This window comes from Coloeus monedula, assembly GCF_965178545.1.
Source record: "Coloeus monedula genome assembly, chromosome: 2".
NCBI lineage: Eukaryota > Metazoa > Chordata > Aves > Passeriformes > Corvidae > Coloeus > Coloeus monedula.
This window is the reverse complement of record NC_138782.1, coordinates 23,766,581-23,788,173: the sequence shown is the minus strand read 5'-3', so window position 1 is coordinate 23,788,173 and position 21,593 is coordinate 23,766,581. Positions and strand designations below refer to the sequence as shown.

The 21,593-nt window shown below is 36.4% G+C and overlaps 1 protein-coding gene across 1 annotated transcript in view; it reads right to left on the bottom strand.

Annotated features, from left to right (window-relative positions):
• USH2A (usherin) overlaps positions 1-21,593 on the bottom strand; it is a gene marked incomplete at its 5' end in the record, with an annotated part of 385,998 nt that overhangs the window by 284,195 nt on the left and 80,210 nt on the right. The window contains 5 exons of the mRNA XM_082300920.1: positions 4,642-4,872; positions 14,822-14,966; positions 16,279-16,436; positions 18,720-18,992; positions 20,439-20,933. Coding sequence (XP_082157046.1) covers positions 4,642-4,872; positions 14,822-14,966; positions 16,279-16,436; positions 18,720-18,992; positions 20,439-20,933 — 1,302 coding nt within the window. The remainder of the gene's footprint in view (positions 1-4,641; positions 4,873-14,821; positions 14,967-16,278; positions 16,437-18,719; positions 18,993-20,438; positions 20,934-21,593) is intronic.

Sequence of the window (21,593 nt, the reverse complement as noted above, 5' to 3'; positions counted from 1 at the left end):
AATTACCTCCCTGAAGGATATAAAGAAGACTGAGCCCCACTTTCTTGGACCTCTATAGTGACAGAGCAAGAGGCAATGGACACAAGTTCATACGCAGCAAATTTTGTGTAGGTATAAGAGAGAAAAGTAAACCAAAAGACGGGTCAAACTGGAAACTGGAATATTTGCAAACATACTTAGCTACATATGGAGAGAAAAATCAAGCAGAGAAAGGCCTAAAAAGGTCTAGCTGGACTCAATATGAGCAAGAAGACTAGATGATTTCTCTTCAACACTAAATTATTACATTATTCTGAATTAGTGATTAAAATTCATTTCTAACCATCTCAAATCAATAGTTTTAAAAAGAAATGCTGGAAAATATCTAGAGGAGAAAAATAAAATAGAAGCAAAACTTGTTCTAGTCATGCAACCTTCCGTCTATACAGAAAATTGTCAATCAGAAAAAAAAAAGGCAGCTCTTTCCTACTAAAAGTTATTTGGTGAAATGAACATCTTTCCTAGTCTCATTGGGTTAGTCAGAGCTTATAATAGGATATATGTTTGGAAAACATTCTTAGAGGTCACAAAAACAATCCACTTACTCCAAAGCAAATCAATTTTACCCAGGTTATTCCTGACAAATGCTCATCCAACTGTTCTTTAAAATCTGCAGTGTCAGAGCTTTCATTTCTTCTAACAACAATGAATTCTTTTGCTCAACTAGCCTGAATCTTTTAGAAAAAAAAGACAATCTGCCTTGCTGTATTTTAAGCTTATTATGAGCACATTGCTGCTTTACTCAGAGTAAACACAAGAAGTTCATTCTCTTCTTTTAAACTACATATCTTTATATATTTCAACACCATTATCGTGTCTTCTTTTAGTCTTCATTTTTCTAAACTACACCATTTTCTTTGGCCTCTCCTCTTATACTGTTTTAAGACCTCTAATCCTGTTCATTGTCTTGGTATTCAGTCTTAATGCATTCCATAAAGTTTTGTTGGGATGCTGGAAAAGGCCTGTTTATTTGGCTGCACAAACTAATGAAAGTATCTACCTTCTTTGACTAATGATCAGATGTTTGCTCAAGATCCTGCAGAGTGGAATTTGTTTTACACTGCTGCAGAGAGAGTCCACTGTGATGAAGAGCCATGGGGAGACCAACACTGAATGACCACAGCCATTCTCAGCACTTCTGCTCAGAACAAATGTAAACGATGCCTGTGCAGCGTTCCATGGCAAACTCATTAAGAAACATCGTTACTGGAAAGATTCTCCACTCTGAGAAATGTCTGTGTATCCGAGCCAGAACCTGGCAGTAAAAACACTAGCACAGATATATTTTTTTTTTTTTAAATACACATTTTTAAGACCACTTTACAACACTAAAAATGTCATTGTAAAAAAAAGTTCTTCTTGTAATGCCTAATATATTAACATCTTACCTCATACAGTTATTGTCTAATTATTACAGAGCTGAATACGCATCATGTAGAGGTTAGCAAAGATTACATAGTCCAGGCAAGACATACTTCTTTTTAAGTGTATTATCCTATTTCAGAAAACTTGGATTCAAACAAGGCCAAACACAAAACTTTCTTCAGAGTAGACTGCATTTTGATCAATATTACATGAATAATTTTCTTTTAAAACAAGTAGCATCCAAGAGGAATGACGTCTGAACTCCAAGCTTGCCTGTCTACCCCCTGTATAAAATAGACATTACTTCTCTTGATGACAAGAGAACCAGAAGGGCAAACACAACAGGGGTACTGCAGCATTCTGACTCCAGACTCACAGCCACAGCACACAAGCTGGACCAATAAAAGCAAACCACACAAAATAAATAATTTGTAAAACCTTCTAGCCCTTTCTAAAGGTCCTTTTAAGTATCAAGTCCCACATTAAGAAAAATCTGAACTTCAGCTCCCCATATGTTAAATCAGAATCACACCACTTTGTTGTCTCATAGGGAAGATACGAAAATAAACACTAAACAAGAACACTAACAGCTCTCCTTTGCCTTGTGGTATTTTGATAGATACAATGAATGCTGTTGTATCTAAGAACTTCAAGGAATGCAAATAGGTACTAAAACTCAAGTCTGCATCATTTGGGAAATGATATTATTCATGGCTAAAACACTTCACAGTTTGAAGAGCTGAAAAGTTGAATGTGGACAGCAACAGCAGAAAAAAAAAAAAATTGTTACCTGATTTCCTCTCATCTAATGTGTACTCAGAACACATCTTCCTGTGCAGCTGGAGGCTTTGTTACAGACAGGACACTGCTTAGTGTAGCCAGTGTTTATTGAGTAACTCTTTTTTTTTTTTTAAAGATGAATTTGGAAAATTTCCCAGAAAATACATCTGCCCCTATTACTTGCACCTTGGACTGTAAGACCAGCCAGGGAGATAGTGAGGACAACTGCATTTATTAGCAATGAATAAACTGATCAATCTTTTTCTAGATTAACAGTGGGAGATCCCAGACGCACTGAGAAGTATCTGTCTGCTGACTGACATATACAAGCTGGCACACTTTTGTGTCAAAAATGTACACAGCTGCATGCACACTAAAGCTGTTCCATCCATAAAGCACAATTGCCAACTGCTTGTCTTCAGAAATGGGTAATAAGAGAGGGTCTCAACAACGAAACAACTGCAGAGTGCAGTAGGAGAATATTTTTCATCCACTTAAGTGTCTGTCTTTCTAAACTCTCCTGGATTTGCTATCATTTTCCCCTCCATCATGTTTTGGAAGAAGGACAGATGACCTACTTCGAAAAACCCAGATTTATATTTCTCAAAATCTTTATTGAGTTGCCAAACCTGAGATACACATTTTCAGGTACCAAACATAGACTGATTTAATCTGATTGTCAGTCATTACTAGCAGATGTCTTGACAAATTGCCTAGTGTGTTTTAGTTCTAGGTTGTCTCCAAATACTCTGACTAATAGCTGGTAGAAGAGAAAGATCCCAATCCAAAGCTATGATAAATTATATTTATCCATACAGCGTTATCAGCCATCAGCTGCCAATATAGAGGGAGCTTTATTTTAACATCTTCCAACCTGCCTGTCCAAACTCTCTCAAATCATCTCAGCCATCACAATAAACTTTACTCAAAGCATCAGTCTCAGCTTATGGAGCATAACTAAACCCCAGAGTGAATCGACACTTGGGGAGATAGCTGTTGGGCTTGCTTGGTTACAAATAGACGCAACTGACAACAGAAGAAACATATCAAAGGGTTTTTTTCTAAATATATAGTAAAGGGTGCAAACTGATGTCAGGAAAACTGTTGAGCAATTTGGATGAGGAAAGGAGTCCAACAGCTGTTCCTACAGATTCCTGCACAGAGACAGGTTGTGCCAGTCAACATGGTGTCAATATTTAACTAACACATTATCACTTGTTATTATTATTTATCAGTCAAGTAAGCACCTAGCTAGAAAAAAAATGTGAAGGCATCTTCAACTTTGTTTTTTTAAGTCAGATTCACCGAGTGATCATAGAGAGGCAAGAAACTGATTTCTGTTTTAAACAAAACCTGAATTTGCACATACGCACTTGCAAGTACTGAGTGCTCAAACATCCTTGCCAGAATTACCTGTGGTGACCCTGAAGACAAGGAATGTCAGCTGAGTGCTCTCCAAAGCTCCAGCGTTCTTTTGTGTGTCAAAAGTGCTGCATGATTTTTGCAGCCCTTCTCTCCCTTAACAAACAAGGCTTAGTACCAGGTTAAGTTGTGTCATTGCCACTGGTGTGGCCCTCCACCAGCAGTGTGCTAGTTAATGCTTGCTCTTAGTTACCCAGATTCCTTTCAGATTTCCACTTCCTGCTATCATTTTCATGACCTGAGATAAATATACACACACACACAGACCTTTCGTATACTTTTTCTTAAGTCCAGCTCTGCTGTTTCTTCTTTTAAACACTCATACTTCATGAACGCGAATACAAGATTTCACTTACAGACCTCTACAACATCTCAAACATGCAACCAGATTCGTTTTTGCAAAAAACATATTGTGTGTATCTTTGCTTTATCCCAGAAGTGAAGGCATCAGCAAGTGATGAGAATCACAGAAATAGGACATAGGTCTGCTTCCATCTGAAAATTTCCTGGTTCCAAAGTTAAGTCACTAATCAAGAAAAAAGAGAACATCCAAAGGCCCAGAAACAGTGGCATTCTGTCAGAGCGGCAGGCTTTTTTCTTTCCTTAACAAAACAAACAGGATCACAACACAAATCTCTGAACCTGGAAGACAGAACTTTTTCAGTGCTTATGCAGCCCCAGGAATCCTTGAAAAGGTACCAAATAAAACACATCTTAGCACTCACAGCAAATTAATTAAAAAGTTTTTATCCCAGAAGAATAAATAAAATCTTATATTTACAACTCAGAAACAAGTCAAACATGCAGCAACATTCACTGTTATGTACATCTCTCTGTCCAAATAAGACGTAAAGAAAAAATCCCACATCCACAGGCTTTTTAAGTGAGAATCAAATCAGCCCATACATCACTAATCATTACATTAATTAGAACCTACCAACTTTAACAAAGAAGTTTTATAGAACATGGTATTAAATGGTGAAACAAATGCAGAGTACAATTACTATGTTTTCTAAGTAATTTAAACTCATTTACCTGTAAAGTAGGTATTGGTGGGGAGAGTGGAACTTGCAAATCTGTAGTACCCATTTCCTGGGAAACGGATCCCTTTTGTTACTTCTATACTCATTGTAGCTAAAGATGAATCCATCCTCTCCACCTGGTAGATGGGAGAAGGCCCATTAAGCTCTTCAGGTTCATTCCAAATTATCTTTACTGTTGTGCTGTTTATTCCTTCAACACGAGGGGCACTAAGTTTTCTTGGAGCTGTGGATAAAAAAAAGTTATCTACGTATCATCCTCCGTAACACTTGGGAAATTATTTATTGCACATAACATAATCTTTACAAAACATCTTGTTTCAGTTTTTGATCTTCTTAAGAATAAACACGGATATCCATACAAGTTTAATTAGGAGAGAAACAAACCCTCAAAAAATATTCTTAATGTTTATGAGAAATTTACTTTCAGTTGCACAAGAAATACTTTGTTTCTTCAGACTTTAGAGAAATGTCTCTGTAATTATATCTAAAATAATTATGTTCATAATCTTTGAGAATATTAATCAGCATCTTCATAAAAAGTATATTTGTATTCCTTCCTTCCTTGATGGGCCTCTCATGCCAAACTCCCTGTAGGTGTGTATCTGTATGTCTTTCACAGGTAGATGTGAGCAAAAAACCAAAGGAAAATTTTAACAATTAATTTAACTCTTGTTACATCTCAGTATGGCACACAACAGCAGGAGTCTCTCGTCACAGGACTTATCCTCACCAAGAGGAGCAGAAGCAGCTCTCTGTCCACAATACTGAAGGCCCATCCAGTTGTTCTCATGATATGCACACCAGACACCAGCTTGCATTCAGATAATTACTCAGTTCAAGAAAACGGCCTTCTCTAATTTTTCCCCACCTATTCTGGTGCACACCAAGACTCCAAAACAAGACTGTTTCCATGAAGGTAGCAGCATAAGATAATTTTACATTATTAGGATGATCCTTCTACCATTAAACCCAATACTTTGATATTCTTTTACACACTCCGATGGCATTGGCTACTCTATAGCTGAGTTATTAACCAAACTTATTCCATTTTTTTATAAAATACTGTATAGTAAGCCACTGGAGGGCAGCATGACCTGTTTGGATAATGACATGATGTTCATACAGGTGGAAAAAAATGGACCATCACTGAAACAATAGAAGACATTATCTGGAGAAGTATGGGAACACTCTGCTACGTATGGAATCTGTATACATCTTATCTTGTCCTGTTTTCTTTCTTTCTTTCCCTGGTAAAGAAAAGGATTTAACAACAGAAACTTCATTTGTACCCAGGAAGCGAAATACAATGACAACTTGTAAAAATTACTTGTTCCCATAATGACACAGTAAAGAGCAATAAAGGCCTTTCAAGAACAATAAAACCTGAGTTAAAACATGGGCCTTCAAAATCTGAACATATTACTTCACAGCCCAGCATTGTACATAGCACGAGTTCTTTAGAGAAGGAGAGATTGCTTCATTTAAAATGAATTAATAACATCCTTTTAAACATTCCCGCATTTCCAAGATCATTAACATATTTTTCATTTTTCCTATTTGCCAGTAGTATATTATTTCTTTCTTTTGTCTTTTTCTTTGTCCCCCACACCCCATAACTTGATATATATTCTTCTTGGAGAAAGCAGGGAGTGGGGGAACTGGGAAACTGCCAGTGGCACTATGTCCTGTAAATTCCTGCTTAGGTATCATTTATGACTTCACAATCTAATTAGTATCTCAAGCGATGGTAGAAATTTACAATGTCAAAATTGAAGTAATGCAGTGTGAGGTCATAAGCTTTCCTGCATAAGTAGGGCACAGCACTAATGAATTGTGGTACTAATGCACAAGTTTAAATAGAAAACATGGCTTAACAATCAAAACCTCACCTTTGAGGCAACCAGCCTACGTCAGCATTTTAAATGCAAACTGAAGAGGTTGAGCCCTCCAGTTCAGATTACTGATGGCAGAACAGAAATGCTAAAATTCATTATTTTTAACATGCATACAGCTGACTAGCACGCATGACAATAACTACATCTTCCTTTAAAGTCTAGTATTAATAAACGGCAGTTACTCAGACCATAATTATGGCATCTCTGATACCCAAACCTGAAGCTTTTATGGGGCTTATGCAATTAACTACTTAAATGCATCGTAACACTTGCTTCTCTGACAGGGAAGTATTGATTTTTTAATCATTTTCAAGTCTCCTCTAGCACAAATAAATGTACTACAGTTACAGTTAATGCACTGTGTACACGCATTAAACACTGGCATGACACAATTTATTATTTTGTGATATATGGAACACAAGACTACCCTTTCAGAAAGTAGCGTCCTTGCTATAGCATTAGTATTTAAACTACAGTCTCCTTGATGCTTGAGAATTCTTGTGCATCAAGACAGCAGCAAACTGTACAGAACAGGCCACACAAGTATTTAAAAACAAATAAAAAATAACAAAAAAACCCAAACAGAAAACCCAACTGCAAACAAAAACAGACAGGTCTTGAAATAAATCTGTAGCACTAGCCCAGCAGGGTACTAAATGCTGAAATTAAAAATATTCAACACTAAAAGATACAGTATATATTTTCCTAAAGGTGTCACTGTGGTACCTGTAGCTACTTTCTGAAAGATGAATTGAGTGTAATTTTACCTATTTAATTTTTTTTAGTCACGTTCTGTTAAGACACATCTGTCAAAATAATGAGCGTGCTGCATTTTAGTGGATTCAAAGTCACATTTTTGTGTATTTTAATTATGTAGTTTTAATGTCTTGCTATATAATACATATTTAATATATTATAAGGCTAAAACAGTATTTAAAAGCCCATGATTGCTGCATGCCATTGTGTAGCAGAGGGCACAGAAAAGACCAATAAAGACAGATGGTCCATACAGCTTATGTTGAAGTCATATATCTAAATATAGATGTTGCTACACAGGTCATTACAAATAAGCCTTTCCCATGTGTTTAGGCACACACATGTACACAAAAATGAAGTTGGTAAGTAAAGAGCAGTTAATTTTGTTTTGTTTGAAATAATATCATTTTAGTTTTAGGCTCGAAGACAGATGCCAGCATTTCGCTCCGAACAGATGGTAATTCCATCTAATAGTGCATCTCTGTATTAGTAAGGTCTGTTGTGTATACAAACAGTAATAAACACTAGGTAAGGATCAAAATAAATTTTAATTGTTGACATTAAATTCTGGCAGCCGTGGTTCTAAGGATACAATACTCCTTTCTCAAGTCTGTCAGGTTTACTAATACAACTGCTAAAGCTTTTCCGTACTCTGCCAGATTCTTGTCCCAGGAATAACATATTTACACTGTGGCTAAATTTTACAGGCTTACATATGTTTGAGTAACTCCTGCTCAGCTTACTGTAGGTAGGTATTTGTGTACTCTTCCACCGAAGCTTTCAATTAGACACTGAATGGTTCAGGAATGTAACAGCAACAAAAAGTATACAGTTTTTAATTGTTGTTAAGTGGAATCCAAAATGCATATGTACAAATTAAAAGAGAAAACACCTGAAAATTCGAGGACAAAAAGTTACAGAAAAGATCTTTTTCTTTTCATATTGGAGTTTACCTTGCAGGTAAAATTACATGCCTCACTATGGGGCATCCATTTCATTTTTGCTACCAGTAATTAGTCCAGAGGATCCCAAGTTTGCCATTGCATTTCAGGTATGTTCTTCTCTTTTTCTGCACTTCACAGTGGTATCAGTCATTCCAACAGTAAATGAGTCAAGCAATAATACCTATGTCTTCTGACTATATTTTGAGTTATAAGAGATTCTTTAGAGTCCATTTTGGACTCTTTCCCAAAAAAAGAATAAAAACCCACCCACAATGGACATCAAAAGAAAATTTAGTAACATGGATGTGTTGCAATCATATTTCTTTTAAAATAGATGTATGTAATACACTGTATTTTTTAAAAATCATGAAAAATATATTGCTTCCACCATATGGGACAACCAACGACTCACCAACCGATTTAAGATGCAGCATATTGAGCTGACCATATGTTACAGTGCTGTTGAATGGCTGAGTGATTCATGCCCGTCACATTCTAGTATATCAATTAAAGCTCCTTGAAGTCTGCATGATTTGTGTCTCTGTTATTAAACCCTGCTAATTCATCCCACTTACACATCTGTTATAAATCTCTAGGAGTGCTGCATGATTCATGGCAATCTGTGAGCATGGTACAGCAAATTCTTCTCCTTGTAATTAACAGTAAATTGTTTTACTGCCATGCAATGAATTTTTCAGTTATATTGCAAATGAACTCCTAAATGCACAGTTCTTTCCTAAGAACTGACTTATATTATTAGGCAATTAAAAAGTATTGCTTTGAACCAAAAGCTTTTAATCAAGAGGAATGCAACTTAAACATAGCTTTAAAATGTTGCAAATTTGACAGAGAGGAAAAAGAACAAACTGAGCTGTTTTGAGCTATTTTCTGATATATAATATGTGGTTGGTAGGGGAGAAGAAACAAATAACTTTTGAGTCCCTACTGATTTCCTGAAACTCAAAGAGCAGTTTAACTACAGCTTGAACACTTGGCAAGACAAGTTTGAGCAGATTCTATTTATCTCGGAAGTTACTCAAGTCATCTGTCATTACGAAATTTCTCAGATTACTTTACACTTTTCTAATTGTAAAACAGCGTCTTTATTCTTGGAATAAATAATTGGATAATTAGCCAAGCTGAATCATCAGAGGATTCCAGTGCTGCTCAAGTGTTCTTGTCAAAGGTGAAGCAAATTCATTTCAGCTTTGCCTCTGTAGCTTTCTGAAGAGGCTTTGATTTTTTTCCTGCTACATTCTTGGCAGCAGACTCAAATTCATGAGTCCATACATCAAGTCAGTAGTTTAACAACAAATGAAATTAAATTCAAAGAAGGGAAACTAATTGAAGGACAGCAACAAAAGTGTTTGGTAATGTGCTTTTTAATATGGCATGCCACATTTGCATGATAATTTTTCCTTTTTAGCATGGAGCAGAAAGTGACTAGCTTAATGAGGGATTATTCAAGATAGGAATGAAAAAAATGCATTCATAACTAAGAACAAAGATTGTATTATGAAACGGAAACAGGCAACTGCCGAGAAGTAACTGGATGATTGGTTTATGCATTATGAATAAAAAAGTAGAAAAATATTTATATTAGTATTCACTAATGACTATATATACAAGATTGTTGTAATTAAAATTATAAATTAACATATTAAGAGTGCTTGTTTAATCACTTTGGGTCCTATTCACAATGAAGAGACTTATGTACATGCATGCAAAACAATCTGTGTTTCCAGGCCAGCAGCAAATGGCCCTAGTATTTCTCTTCTGTAACAAAGGAAACGATACATTTCTTACTACCTGTTTAATGGGTATTGGTGATTTTAAAATTGAGGCATAGCATTTTGTAGAAAAGCCATCTCTGACAGATATAAACAAACAAGGCTTTTGAAAAAGGCTCGCACCAGACCTTATTCATGAATGGAAAAAACGGGAAAAAAATGGACAAATTACTCAGATTGAAAGGGTAATCAAAAAAAGAAAACAACAAGGAGTGTAAGACAGCCCAGAATTACCCCAGCAAACCCAGAGGCAACTCCAAAGACCCAAATACAACTGCTTGAGAAGTCTGCCAAGAAGCCAGATGCAGCTGGTGCTGGAAAAATATCTTCTACAAATTAGCTTCTGAACCCTGTAATTGCCATCAAAAGCAAAAGATCAGGAATACAGTGTGCTGGGGTAAATGGCAGCAATCACAAAGCCACACTTTGCTGTGTCTTAAATTAAAAGTGCTTTTAAAAAAAAATTTTTAAAAAAATAAGGGCAAAGGAAAGGCGAACTTAATTACAAGAAATAAGCTTAGTCACACAGTAGCTAATGAAAAGCTAATGAAACATAGCTGTATAGATTGTTTAAGGCAACCTCTGACTATATGATTTGAGTACATAAGCAATTGTACTGGTCCAAGCACTCACATGGCTAATTTCCTGCTGAAATGACAGAAAATGATGGGAATAAAATGGTGTTTCTCTGCCTCACCGAAAAATTTTGAAAACATGCATGTTTTGTACTGGTACTTTATAATTTCATGCAGACATATTTGTCACAAAAAGAATCTTTCAAAGGACCATGTCTCTCACTGGTACCAGCTAGTGGAGTTCTATAGGTATCAGTTCAGAAACCTACATGAGAGAAGACCACTCAACAAAAAGTGATTTTGAAATTAAAAAAAAAAAAAAATTGCCAAGACCTAGTAAAAACAACAGGCTGAATGCCATCCTCAAAAATAAATAGGAATTTGAACATGGCAGAACCCAGAGAGAAGAATAAAGTAAACTTTTGCTCTATATATCGAGATGAAAAATGTAGAATTACTGTCCAATATTGCTTTCAGTTACATACATGCAGATCCACTTGATGATCTTGAGATAGCACAGACAAAAACAAAGCTCAAATTGGATTCCAAATTTTCAAATAAAGTATCAACAATGAACTTTTGCCTCATCTATCAGCCAAGGATTTCAGTAGCATGAGCACAATATTGCGGCACATAAAAAGTATTTCAAATACCAAAAGGATTGTGGAAGCTGCTGCACCTTAATTTACCATTTAAAAGACTGATTAAATAGTATGAAACCAGTCTTAATTAATTGCATATTTAAAAGTCTACTATTTATGTATTTGTATTTGAACAGACCAAACTGAGATTCTCCTTCCCTGCAGTCACCTTCTCTTTGAGTAACAGGGATGGGTAATTCTCTTCTATTCCCCTCCTATGCTTCTTTTGATCTTTCATCCCAATACTACATTTATACGTGACATTGATCTTCCAACACTTTTTACCATTCTTGGAGCATCAGGCATAACTGTTCTTTTATTACCTCACCCTCCTGGCTTCGTATGCCTTTGTAACAGCTTCCACTTAGCCTTTTATAAAATAACTCCATTCTTAATAATTTTACTTCGTTTTCTCACTCTCTCTCCTCCCATTCTTTTATTACCTTTAACAAACATCGTGGGTGTACGTACTGGCAAGGAGGAGTTTTTTTGCCAGTCTGACAGACATAAGGATGTATGGCCAATTTGAATTATATTTCACTCTACTGCAAAGCCACTCATGAGATATTCTCAGTACAGATGCCAATATCGAACCAAGTTAGAAAGAATCCACCCATTAAGTTTGCTTCTGGATTTTAACCACCCATAGTCAAAGAGACTTCTATTTGAAAGTTCAGCAGACTCTTCCCGATGCTCTGTCCCCTTGGGTGCTATCCTTAAATTCTGCTCCTGCATGAAGTAGTCTCTTTCCTTTGTCTTTTCAATCTTATCTCAAAACCACTTTTCTTCCTCAACAGTTTTACTTCTAGTGATTTCATGCCCTTTTTTCTGCCTTTGTTTTCATTTTCTGTCTTAAAAAAGTATTAAAAAAACCCACCAAAAAACACAAACCAAAAAAGCCCGCAAGTTGCTAGAGAAAAAAGTTAGGTTTTAGAGTGTATCTTTTTTATAACTAGGCTTCAAATTAACCTACTGGATCTGAACAAAGCTTAAAAACTACTTGAGACTTCCGGTGGCAAGTTTTAGAAGCCATTGGCAATTTCAGAAAGAAGCCACTTGCTAATACACATCTGTTGGACATGCCAAAATCACAGTCATCAAGACACCCATTGATTTAAACGATCCATGTAATAAACCAATATAGTCCATACATAGGAGGGAGTGGACATGGTTTTCCATTATGGTTCTCCTCCTCCTCCTGAGGATCAGAGGAGAAGAATTAGTCTAATTTAGTATAACCTCTAGCCCAACTTGAAACACAATTCAAAGCTCCTGGATTGTGTTACGATGCAAGAGGACCATCATGTTGGAACACATTTCAGTCAAGACTTCCGCCAAAAAGCTGCCTTTGCCAGGGCATGGAGGGCGACTGGCATCCAGCCAGGAAAGCTGTCTCTTTGCCAGGGAGACATTCCTTCATAAAAAAGAACTCCCCAACAGTCTTAGAAAGGCAATTTTAATTTCATTTTTCACTTTTCAGTGGCAAAAAAAAGAAAGGATAGTAATGCACTAAGACTTGATTATCTATTTTTACAAATGCCAGCGACTGGTTTCCCCAACTTTGTTTTAATTCCCTTTGATTGTCATCACATAAGTAGTGCTTCTTTTAAATTGTCTTTGAAAACACAGTTTTACAGAACCTCACAGAATGAAACATGCACACACACAAAAAAAAGAAAACCAAAACTCACAAAAACAAACAAACAAAAATCAACAATAAAACCCCAACCAACCAGCTGACCAACCAACCAAAAAAAAAAAAACCAAACAAAACAAAAAAATAAACCTGGATGGATAGGATAAAATTAATTTCTCCAGGAACAAAAAATGTGAATGGTGGAAAATAAAATTGCATGCAAAATGCAAGTTTTAAATTTTGGCAAACTGAAAAATGAAAGACATTGCCATAACATGCTTTAAAAACATAAAAGGAACACAATACAGGACTGATTCTTTCCTTTCAAGGCTTACAACAATAAGTAGGAAAAGGCTTCACTGCAAAACAGCTAATAAATGGGGACATGCCTGCTACGCTGTTTTGTATTCTCCTGTCTTCTCTAATGTGATAGGTCTCTAAGTATTAACACAACCAGGGAGGAGATGGCCATAAACAAGCTGTCAAGCATAACTAAGCTATTGTTCCTGAATCTTTTAATAAATGTATAAATGCAAAGTTGGATCATTTGTAGTAATAAGGTGTGCTGTTTAGGCAATATTTGTTTCCATGGTTATCAGAACAGACTGGAACACTGTTTCTCATGGCTGTGTGGAATGGGATAAAGTCACACTTACACAAGTAGGAGGCTCTGTATATGGCCAGCCTTCCACTTGAAAACAAATGGAAAGGCAATGAAATAAATAGACATGAAGAACTGAGGACAGACTAGAGGTAAAATCCCAACACCTTTAATTTCACTTCAGCAGAAAATTTCAGATTTTTTCCCTACGTGACACTAAATTACATGAGAGAGGTAATTGCAAAGATCATCATCACAACATCCATATGAAAACACCACTAATTGCTTAACATTGTTTGTTAAGCATTTTAGCTAATATTGTTAAATTAATAAATGTGTTTTAAATGCCTATACAAAAGGAAAACACAATGTTAAGTGGTCAGCTCTCTTCAGATGACCACCAGTATGTCACATAGCATGGTTTTGAGATTTTATTTATGGTATTAAAGAACCATATTGACTACGTCGTTCCACGAATAAAGAGACTTGTAAAGCTGCTATTCCTACAATTTCTCTCTTAAAACTCTCTTGAATCCCCGATGTCCAAGAAGTGAATTTATGCTAGTCCTTTTTTCAAAGGAAATACAGACTTTCTCCATCTCTGTTCTGGACTGATGTGTATTTTCCCTTAAATTTGTAGGCAGTACCTTTGAAATCCATGACAATGCTATTGAAATTAACTCAAAGACTGAAAACATATTAAGGTGCATAGGAAGATATATGCAGTTTCTTTAGCACTGTTTCCATAGATATGTAGATACAGATCTACAAAGCAAAATCTCAAATCTCAGGGGCTAAATAAACAAACATTTTCAAAGAAGCAGATCCAAAGCATGTGTGTTGCTTCTGATTCAGACACGCAAATACACTACCTACTTACGTTACTCCTAAAGCCATGCAACTCCTCCGGCATGTGTTAAGCAAGGCATTGGCACAGCTGGAGCATTTTATGTTTCTTGTTATGCAAACATGACACACATATTGAAAATCAACAACAAATTAACAACTTCTTAGCATCCTAAATGAATGAGTGGATGCAGCCACATTTATGTACATTCACCGTTTAAACAAACAGGAACAAGAACTATATGTATCATAACTTGCAACTGAGAGAGCAGTACACAAATCCTACTGCCATAGCAGTGTACCTTAAACCTCCACTGAAAACATTTTGGGTTTAATCTGTAAAAACAAACAAATAATAACTAAGCAAGTCACTTTGTATTAATACAACACCTACCCCTGCCACTGTGCATCAAACTAGGACCATCATAATGGTATTCATTAGTAAACTCTGCATCAGCTTTGTACTTTGCTACAGATTTTTTCCTTACCAGCTGCCAAGGTTTGCCCCATGCCTGGCTCACTGGTTACACAACCAATTTGATTGCAGAGAGTAACAGTAAAGTTGTATGTCCTGTAAGGTTTTAATCCTGTTGCTACATAGGAGAGCTCGTGAGCCTCGGCTATATGCAAAACCTGCAAAGCAAACAGATTGGAAGACAACAGTTGGTTAATAATATTTTCATTCCTGTCATTTGACGACATGTTCACTAGTAAGAAACTTGTCTCTGAACTTTCAGATTCCTTCACTCAGACGTGAGAAAGCCTGAATAGACCAACTGAGGGAGAGGATTATTTTGGAGAGTTTGAACAAGCTGGGATTTAGGTGATAATACTTCCCATCACACTGTTTTATGAGGTAATAAGCCAGTTCCTGAGTGGATAAATGAGGAAACAAAGTTATTGCCTCATAAAACTGTGTGGTGGTGCAGTTATCACTATAAACAGTGCAGCTACAATTGAGATGACGAAAATGACACAATTAAGTTGTGAAATCTGACCACCACTGAAGAAGTGACATGATTAGCAGGCATTAGGAGGGAGGGGAATAACTAATACCTACAAACACTTGCATCTGCTTTACTTTAACATCAGTATAAGCTATCAGTGGGAGGGGAACTGAATAAACTGTGGCATTTTAGGTAACTTTGTTATCAGATGTTTTTTTGGATGAAGAATCTTGCAAGCCAGTGACCAGAAGCAACTGGCATTTATGTATTGTTACAACAGCCCCAGGAACTGCAGTATCCCCACTTGATAGGCAAATAAACTGAGGCCCATCTGTGGTAACACCAAAAGACAAAATCAGCTCTGAATGACAAATACAATACGAAAAAACAAGATCCACTCTCACATTCTGATTATTTATCACGTTTCTGCTCATTCCTAAGCTTTCAGCTTACTACTAATGCCATGATATTTGTTTGCCAAACCCAATCACTCAAACATTACAACAGTATTTTAAAGTCACATATTTTGACTTCTTAAATCTGTTTCTTTATGGTATTTTAGGTTTACCCACTTCAAAAATTCATCCAGACAAGTACCTTCTTAAGAAAAATGTAGATTCCTACAATACAGCATGGCTTTAAGCATGTTAGCAAATATGCTATGTTAGCATGTTAGCAAAACAGCTATGGCAAATACAGCTATAGCAACACACAGAAACAGAACATACAAATATCAAGGTAATTTAAATGTTGCTGCACAATCTCATCCCTGCTAATTTTGAATTTCACCTGCTACTGAATACAAGTCAGATCAGAAATACAACCTAAAACATAGAAATAGTGTGTAACATGACATCAAACCGGTGGTTGGAAAAGTTAGATCAGACAATATACAACGAACTGGGGAAACAATTCATCACAACACCTCAGAGGACATCAGGTTTTATCAATTTTATTATTACCAGTTAGGAAAAACTTAATGTAACTAACAATAATACCTGGGAAAATGGTGGCAAGGTACTTTGTTCAGTCATCAAACTGATGCTATACCCCATCACTTCTCCTCTTGCTAAATTATCTTCAGGTTTTGCCCACGACACATTAAGGGAATATGGTGAAAGAGGGAATACTGATGGAGATGGCATGAACGCTGGGGCTGAAATAAAGTTAATTTAATAATATTAATAAAATAAATGAGCGATATGTATAATGCAAGCTTCCTCATTGTACTTGTAAAACCATTTCAGACAATCATTTCTTTTCCCTTTCTAACCTTATTTTCAAGTCTGGCTGGAATTTTCACTTTATTTTGGTAAGTACCTCAATCATTCTCTTGTTTTTTACTCTGGCTATGAACACAGAATAAAACTCTGTCTATGCCTTCAAAGAAATACCAATCAACACTACAGTTCTATCCCCTGTAGCAGATAGGAAAGTACATATGAATGAAAAAGCCTTGAAGAAAAACTTCGTGCAACATGGGAAAAAACTGATAAAAGCAAAAAGTGTTCAGTACTTCAGCATCTTAAAAGCGATTCTGTTTGCTAGGCCAGTTTGAAATTAACATGTCTCTCACTTCTTACAAAACAGTTCCCCTGTCTTCCATAGTAAATCTGTTAAAGGATTGTTTGCACTGCAGTTAAATCCCCACCTGATTCCTCTGTAATAATACGATACCAACTCATAGCACTTCTGCCACATACAAACAACCGCACTAATGGACTGCTTCCCAAATACAATTTAACACATTTGTAACAAAAAGTATTTAGGAACAGATAAGCACAAAGACTCATTTTGAAGGAGGAATCAGTTAGCCTGCTGCTTTGCTGGAGCAAATGACTGAGGACATGATTTTCAATCTAACACCAAACAAAAGCATAAGTAATGTAACAGAGATGTTTAATTGCCAATCATGGGCTCTATCAGTCTGAAAACCATAGATTTCTACTGAAAGCACTGAAATAAATTGCTGATATTTCAAATAATATGTCAAGTGGCAAAGCCCTTTTGAAAATCTGAACAGAAGGGTCACAATAAGAGAGGTTGCGAACTGGTTACACTTTTGAGAAAAAGGGGCCATATTGTGACACTTGGCCTCTATAAATGCACATGAAGAGTTGTAAGGAGTTAAAGAGCACAGCTGCCTGTCTCAAACACTGTTAAGGCCACAAGGACTTTGCCATGAGATAGGCACAGAAGGGAGAGACAGCATGACATTAACTCCAGGCCCAGTGCATGCGAGATCTGCTTTGCTCACCCTGGTTAAACACATCCAGACAAAAATTCCCCCTTTGGTAAACTGTGTAAAGAAGGAACTGCTCATACACATATCACCAGTCAAACAAAGATCATCCCAAGCCATGGGACAGACGGCATTTGCAAACACCAACAACCTCTGAAGCTCCCCTGAATATGCCTCTCTGAATACCTGTAACCTGGACTGTAAGATAAGACACCATAGCAAGAACTTGAGATAAGATAAAGACGGTACTATTGTCCAGCTGTCATCTCAGACTTAGCTGGAGGTTAACAAACCTTCGGGAGAAGAATGTATCACCGATAATGGACACAAAGAAAGCAAAATTTATGGGCCACAAAGAAAGCCAACTTGGCAACTGCTCTGTGCTGTGAAATCAGCTCTGACTGGGTAAAAGGAAATTCCACCAGGGGAGATCCTGACCACTGACTCACAGCCCATCAACCCAAGAAACAGACCAACTCAAAAAAATCAAAAGACTGAGCATGTGGACTAATCAGCATTAGAAGCAAGGGAATCATTTAACCAAAAGAATAAGAGAACTGCATAGCCAATGAGCATTAGTTCTTTTATTTGCTAAAATGTATAAATAGTGAAAAATTTTGAATGACCACAGAATCCCCACTGAGAAGCTCAGGGTGAAGAAGGACCAACAGGACACTGCTGAATCCATGGGTGGCAACTATCTTCTGCTTGATCCCTCTCTCTCTCACCCCTTTCTTTTCTATTCTTTTCTATCTCTTCCCCTCACATTTATCACTAAATAAAATATGTTACTAACTTCGGCATATGGACTGATTTGTACCTTCATTCGGGCAGAGGAGGCATCTCTCACTAATGGGGTCTCAGCAGAAGTTTCAAGCACTATACTCCTGAAAATGTAACCCTCTCAAGTTCTTGAATTTAAAACACTGCTTAGTATATATTTGCAATCTTGTAGTTTAAATTTAGGGTTAATTGACATGGATTATTTTCCTCAAGAACCTGATTTTATGGTGAAAAAAATGCTTTTGCTTTACATGCTAAATTCTGAGATAATCTGACCAATCTTTAATTAGTTAAAAATGTTAATTTATCCTTAGTTAACCATCATTAGACACATTTTATTGAAAAAAAATTAAGAATACATGCTAATCTATTTTTCCTTTCACTTCTATCAAATAAATTCAAACCAGTGCTTACCAGCCTCTCCTGTTTGTCCTGATTTCCAATCTGAAGATATACTACCTGCCATATTTACTGCTAGCACATAAAACTCATACTCTGTGAATGGTTCCAGATCAATGACTGTGGTACTGGTCTGTGGTGGAGCCAAGGCATTTTCATTCTGAGATTCCACAATTGGCTGAGGACTGAGCCATCCACTGCTTTGGAAAATACGAACTTCAGGAGGAAGGAAGTTCCCAGCTGATTTTAATTTTTTTCTCATGTAAAGTTCATATCTTATAATTATACCTAGACAAAAAGGCCAGAAAAATTAGTGAATTTAAAAGATGTCTGGAGTTCTACTAAAATACCAATGGTTCTTTTCTTCTTTTTTTCTTTCTTTTTTTTCCCCCTTTTAAGACAAACAGAAGGGAACTTTTGAGTGACATTTTAATGCCAGCATTTTAGAACATATTACTGGATAGGAGATACATGTGTGTGTCAGTTTCACATCAGTGCAAACTTACTATATACACAGAAAGGCCTCGCCACTTTGGGGAAAAAAACCCCAAAACAATCAGTGTTGTGGTATGAAGCAATAAATGATCTAGGTTGGATTGTGAAAGTAGTTTAACTATAAGATCATAAGAAATCTCACCAGAGATTTCTTGCAAAGCCAGGAGATAATTGCCATAAAACGTATATATTTGGGTCTTTATTCATGCACTAAATTGGAGAGGTTGCTGGGGAGAAACAGCTTTTTCTCTTTGTCTTTGGAGAGACCAGGAAATCTGACCAGATATCAAAACATATATGAGAATATTGCTTAAATCTGCCTGTGCTGGCCATTAGATGCACATCATGGCTATGGACTATGAGGAGTGTATGACACAGGGTGAGATGCTAACAGTAAATATCATGACCTGCACTATAGAAACTGCCCCTCTAAATATATATTTATTATTATTGTTATTTGTTATTGTTATTCTTGTGTGGGCATTCTTCCTGTCTAATCTGGAAATAGCTGGAAAATGAGATGCTCCAAGTGAAAGTTGAGCTCCCCATAGGCAGATGCCCATTTTGTGAACAGATCAAAATGTTTGTTTTCCCATGCACAAATACTTGTGCATGTACGTGCAAGTTCATAAACTCCACTGCTCATATATTAAAAGATAGTTTCACCAATAAAATCTGTGGTATCACAGAAGTAGCCTACAACAGCTGTGATCTCAGTTTCAAAAACCTAAAATATTATTACACAAGTTAGACCAGCAACTCTTGGCAATCACCTAATCCCTAACAAAGTTATACTGGTAATAGAATTGGCTACTGCACATGACGGATGGTTTCAAAAACAGACTTTTCTGTTAATTCTTAGATTTTTTTCCGTAACTGTTATCTGCTTATTTATTTTTTGTCAAGCAATATCACCACATCTGCCTGAACTAAGCAATCTGGCAAATTAGGAAAAAATTAATTTTACTGTAAATGTTTGATTATAAATGTGATTTTTTGCTGCAGCAGATGCCACTGAGTGCTAAATCCTGGACCCAACAGTCAGTGGATTCCTGGGCTCAGAAGAATAAAACACAGACTCTGAGGATACATTTAATGGCAAATAGGCAAATTAAGAAAATGCCTTACTTCATTTCTCAGTGTATGGCATATGGATAAGGATATTCTAATGAGATCTGAGGAAATGCTGCTTTTCCCTTGCAAAGACTTTGAGTGACAAAAGTAAGCACAATATCCTACCATTTGGCTTCTCAGGTGGTGACCATTCCACAGCCAGTTCTGTAGAGCTGATGGTTTCCACAGTCGGTGGGTGTAGCCCTTCCGGAGGAGCTTGTGCAGTAACTACGGTTACTGGCTGGCTCTTTAAGCAGCCTCCACTAGTACAAGCTTGCACAGAAAAAACATACTTGGTAAATGGAATGAGATTCCAAATAATTGCTGAAGTCTTTAAGCCTTCATACCGACCACAAGGCTGATGATCAACTGAGCTAGTACATGTCAAAATGTATTTCTCTATGGGCCCAGAGTCATTGGAGATGCTTGTCCAGTAAAGTAAAACAGAGTGGTGACTAACAGGAAAGACAGGATTTAAATCCAAGCTTCCTGTAGGTGTCCCAGATTTTGTTCTGTATGTCACTGAGTCACTTCTTGTAAAACCATGAACGTTGCTGGCTTGGATATAATAGGAATAAAAGGTATATGGAGCTAACAGGGTATCGGTGAAGGTCTGAACACCTGAAACAAACAGTTGAGAAGAAAGCTGTATCAGTCTAAGATATCAAAAATAATCTCAATTTCTATACTTAAAGTCTCTTCAGCTCTAATCCAAAACGTATTTAGGCCTGTTCACATGCTCTTCTTGAGATTCTAAACATTGTAACTTCTCAACTTTTTTCAGCACAGGAAAAAATCTCCCCTTTACCCTTTATTACCTTCCACTGCACATTAGCATCATTAGAGAAATTATTTTTCCACTGATCTTCTCCTAGTTCCTGCTTTAAACATGAAGATTAATACAATTATCTTCTCATTCCTCTTTTTCTTCAAAATAATTATTTCAAATGTAAATCAGCATCAATATGAGTGAATATAATTTAGAAAAAAACCCCAAACCATTGTGCAAATTTTCAGACCTCTGTTTTTTGATTAATTTGATGGCATAAGACCAATTATTTCACCTTTGTGTGCTTTCACTTCCTCACTTCTACAACAATGCTTAATATCTCATTTGAAAAGCATTTGATCTTAGATAAGAAGTGAAACAAAAGTGCAAATAATTATTAAAAAGGCATGTACAAAGCTTGTATTTACCTTCCTCACCCCTACTTTCCATTATTCTTAGTTAGTAGATTTTTTAGCATCTTTTTAGTACCAATGGCCATTAACAGCTCCTGT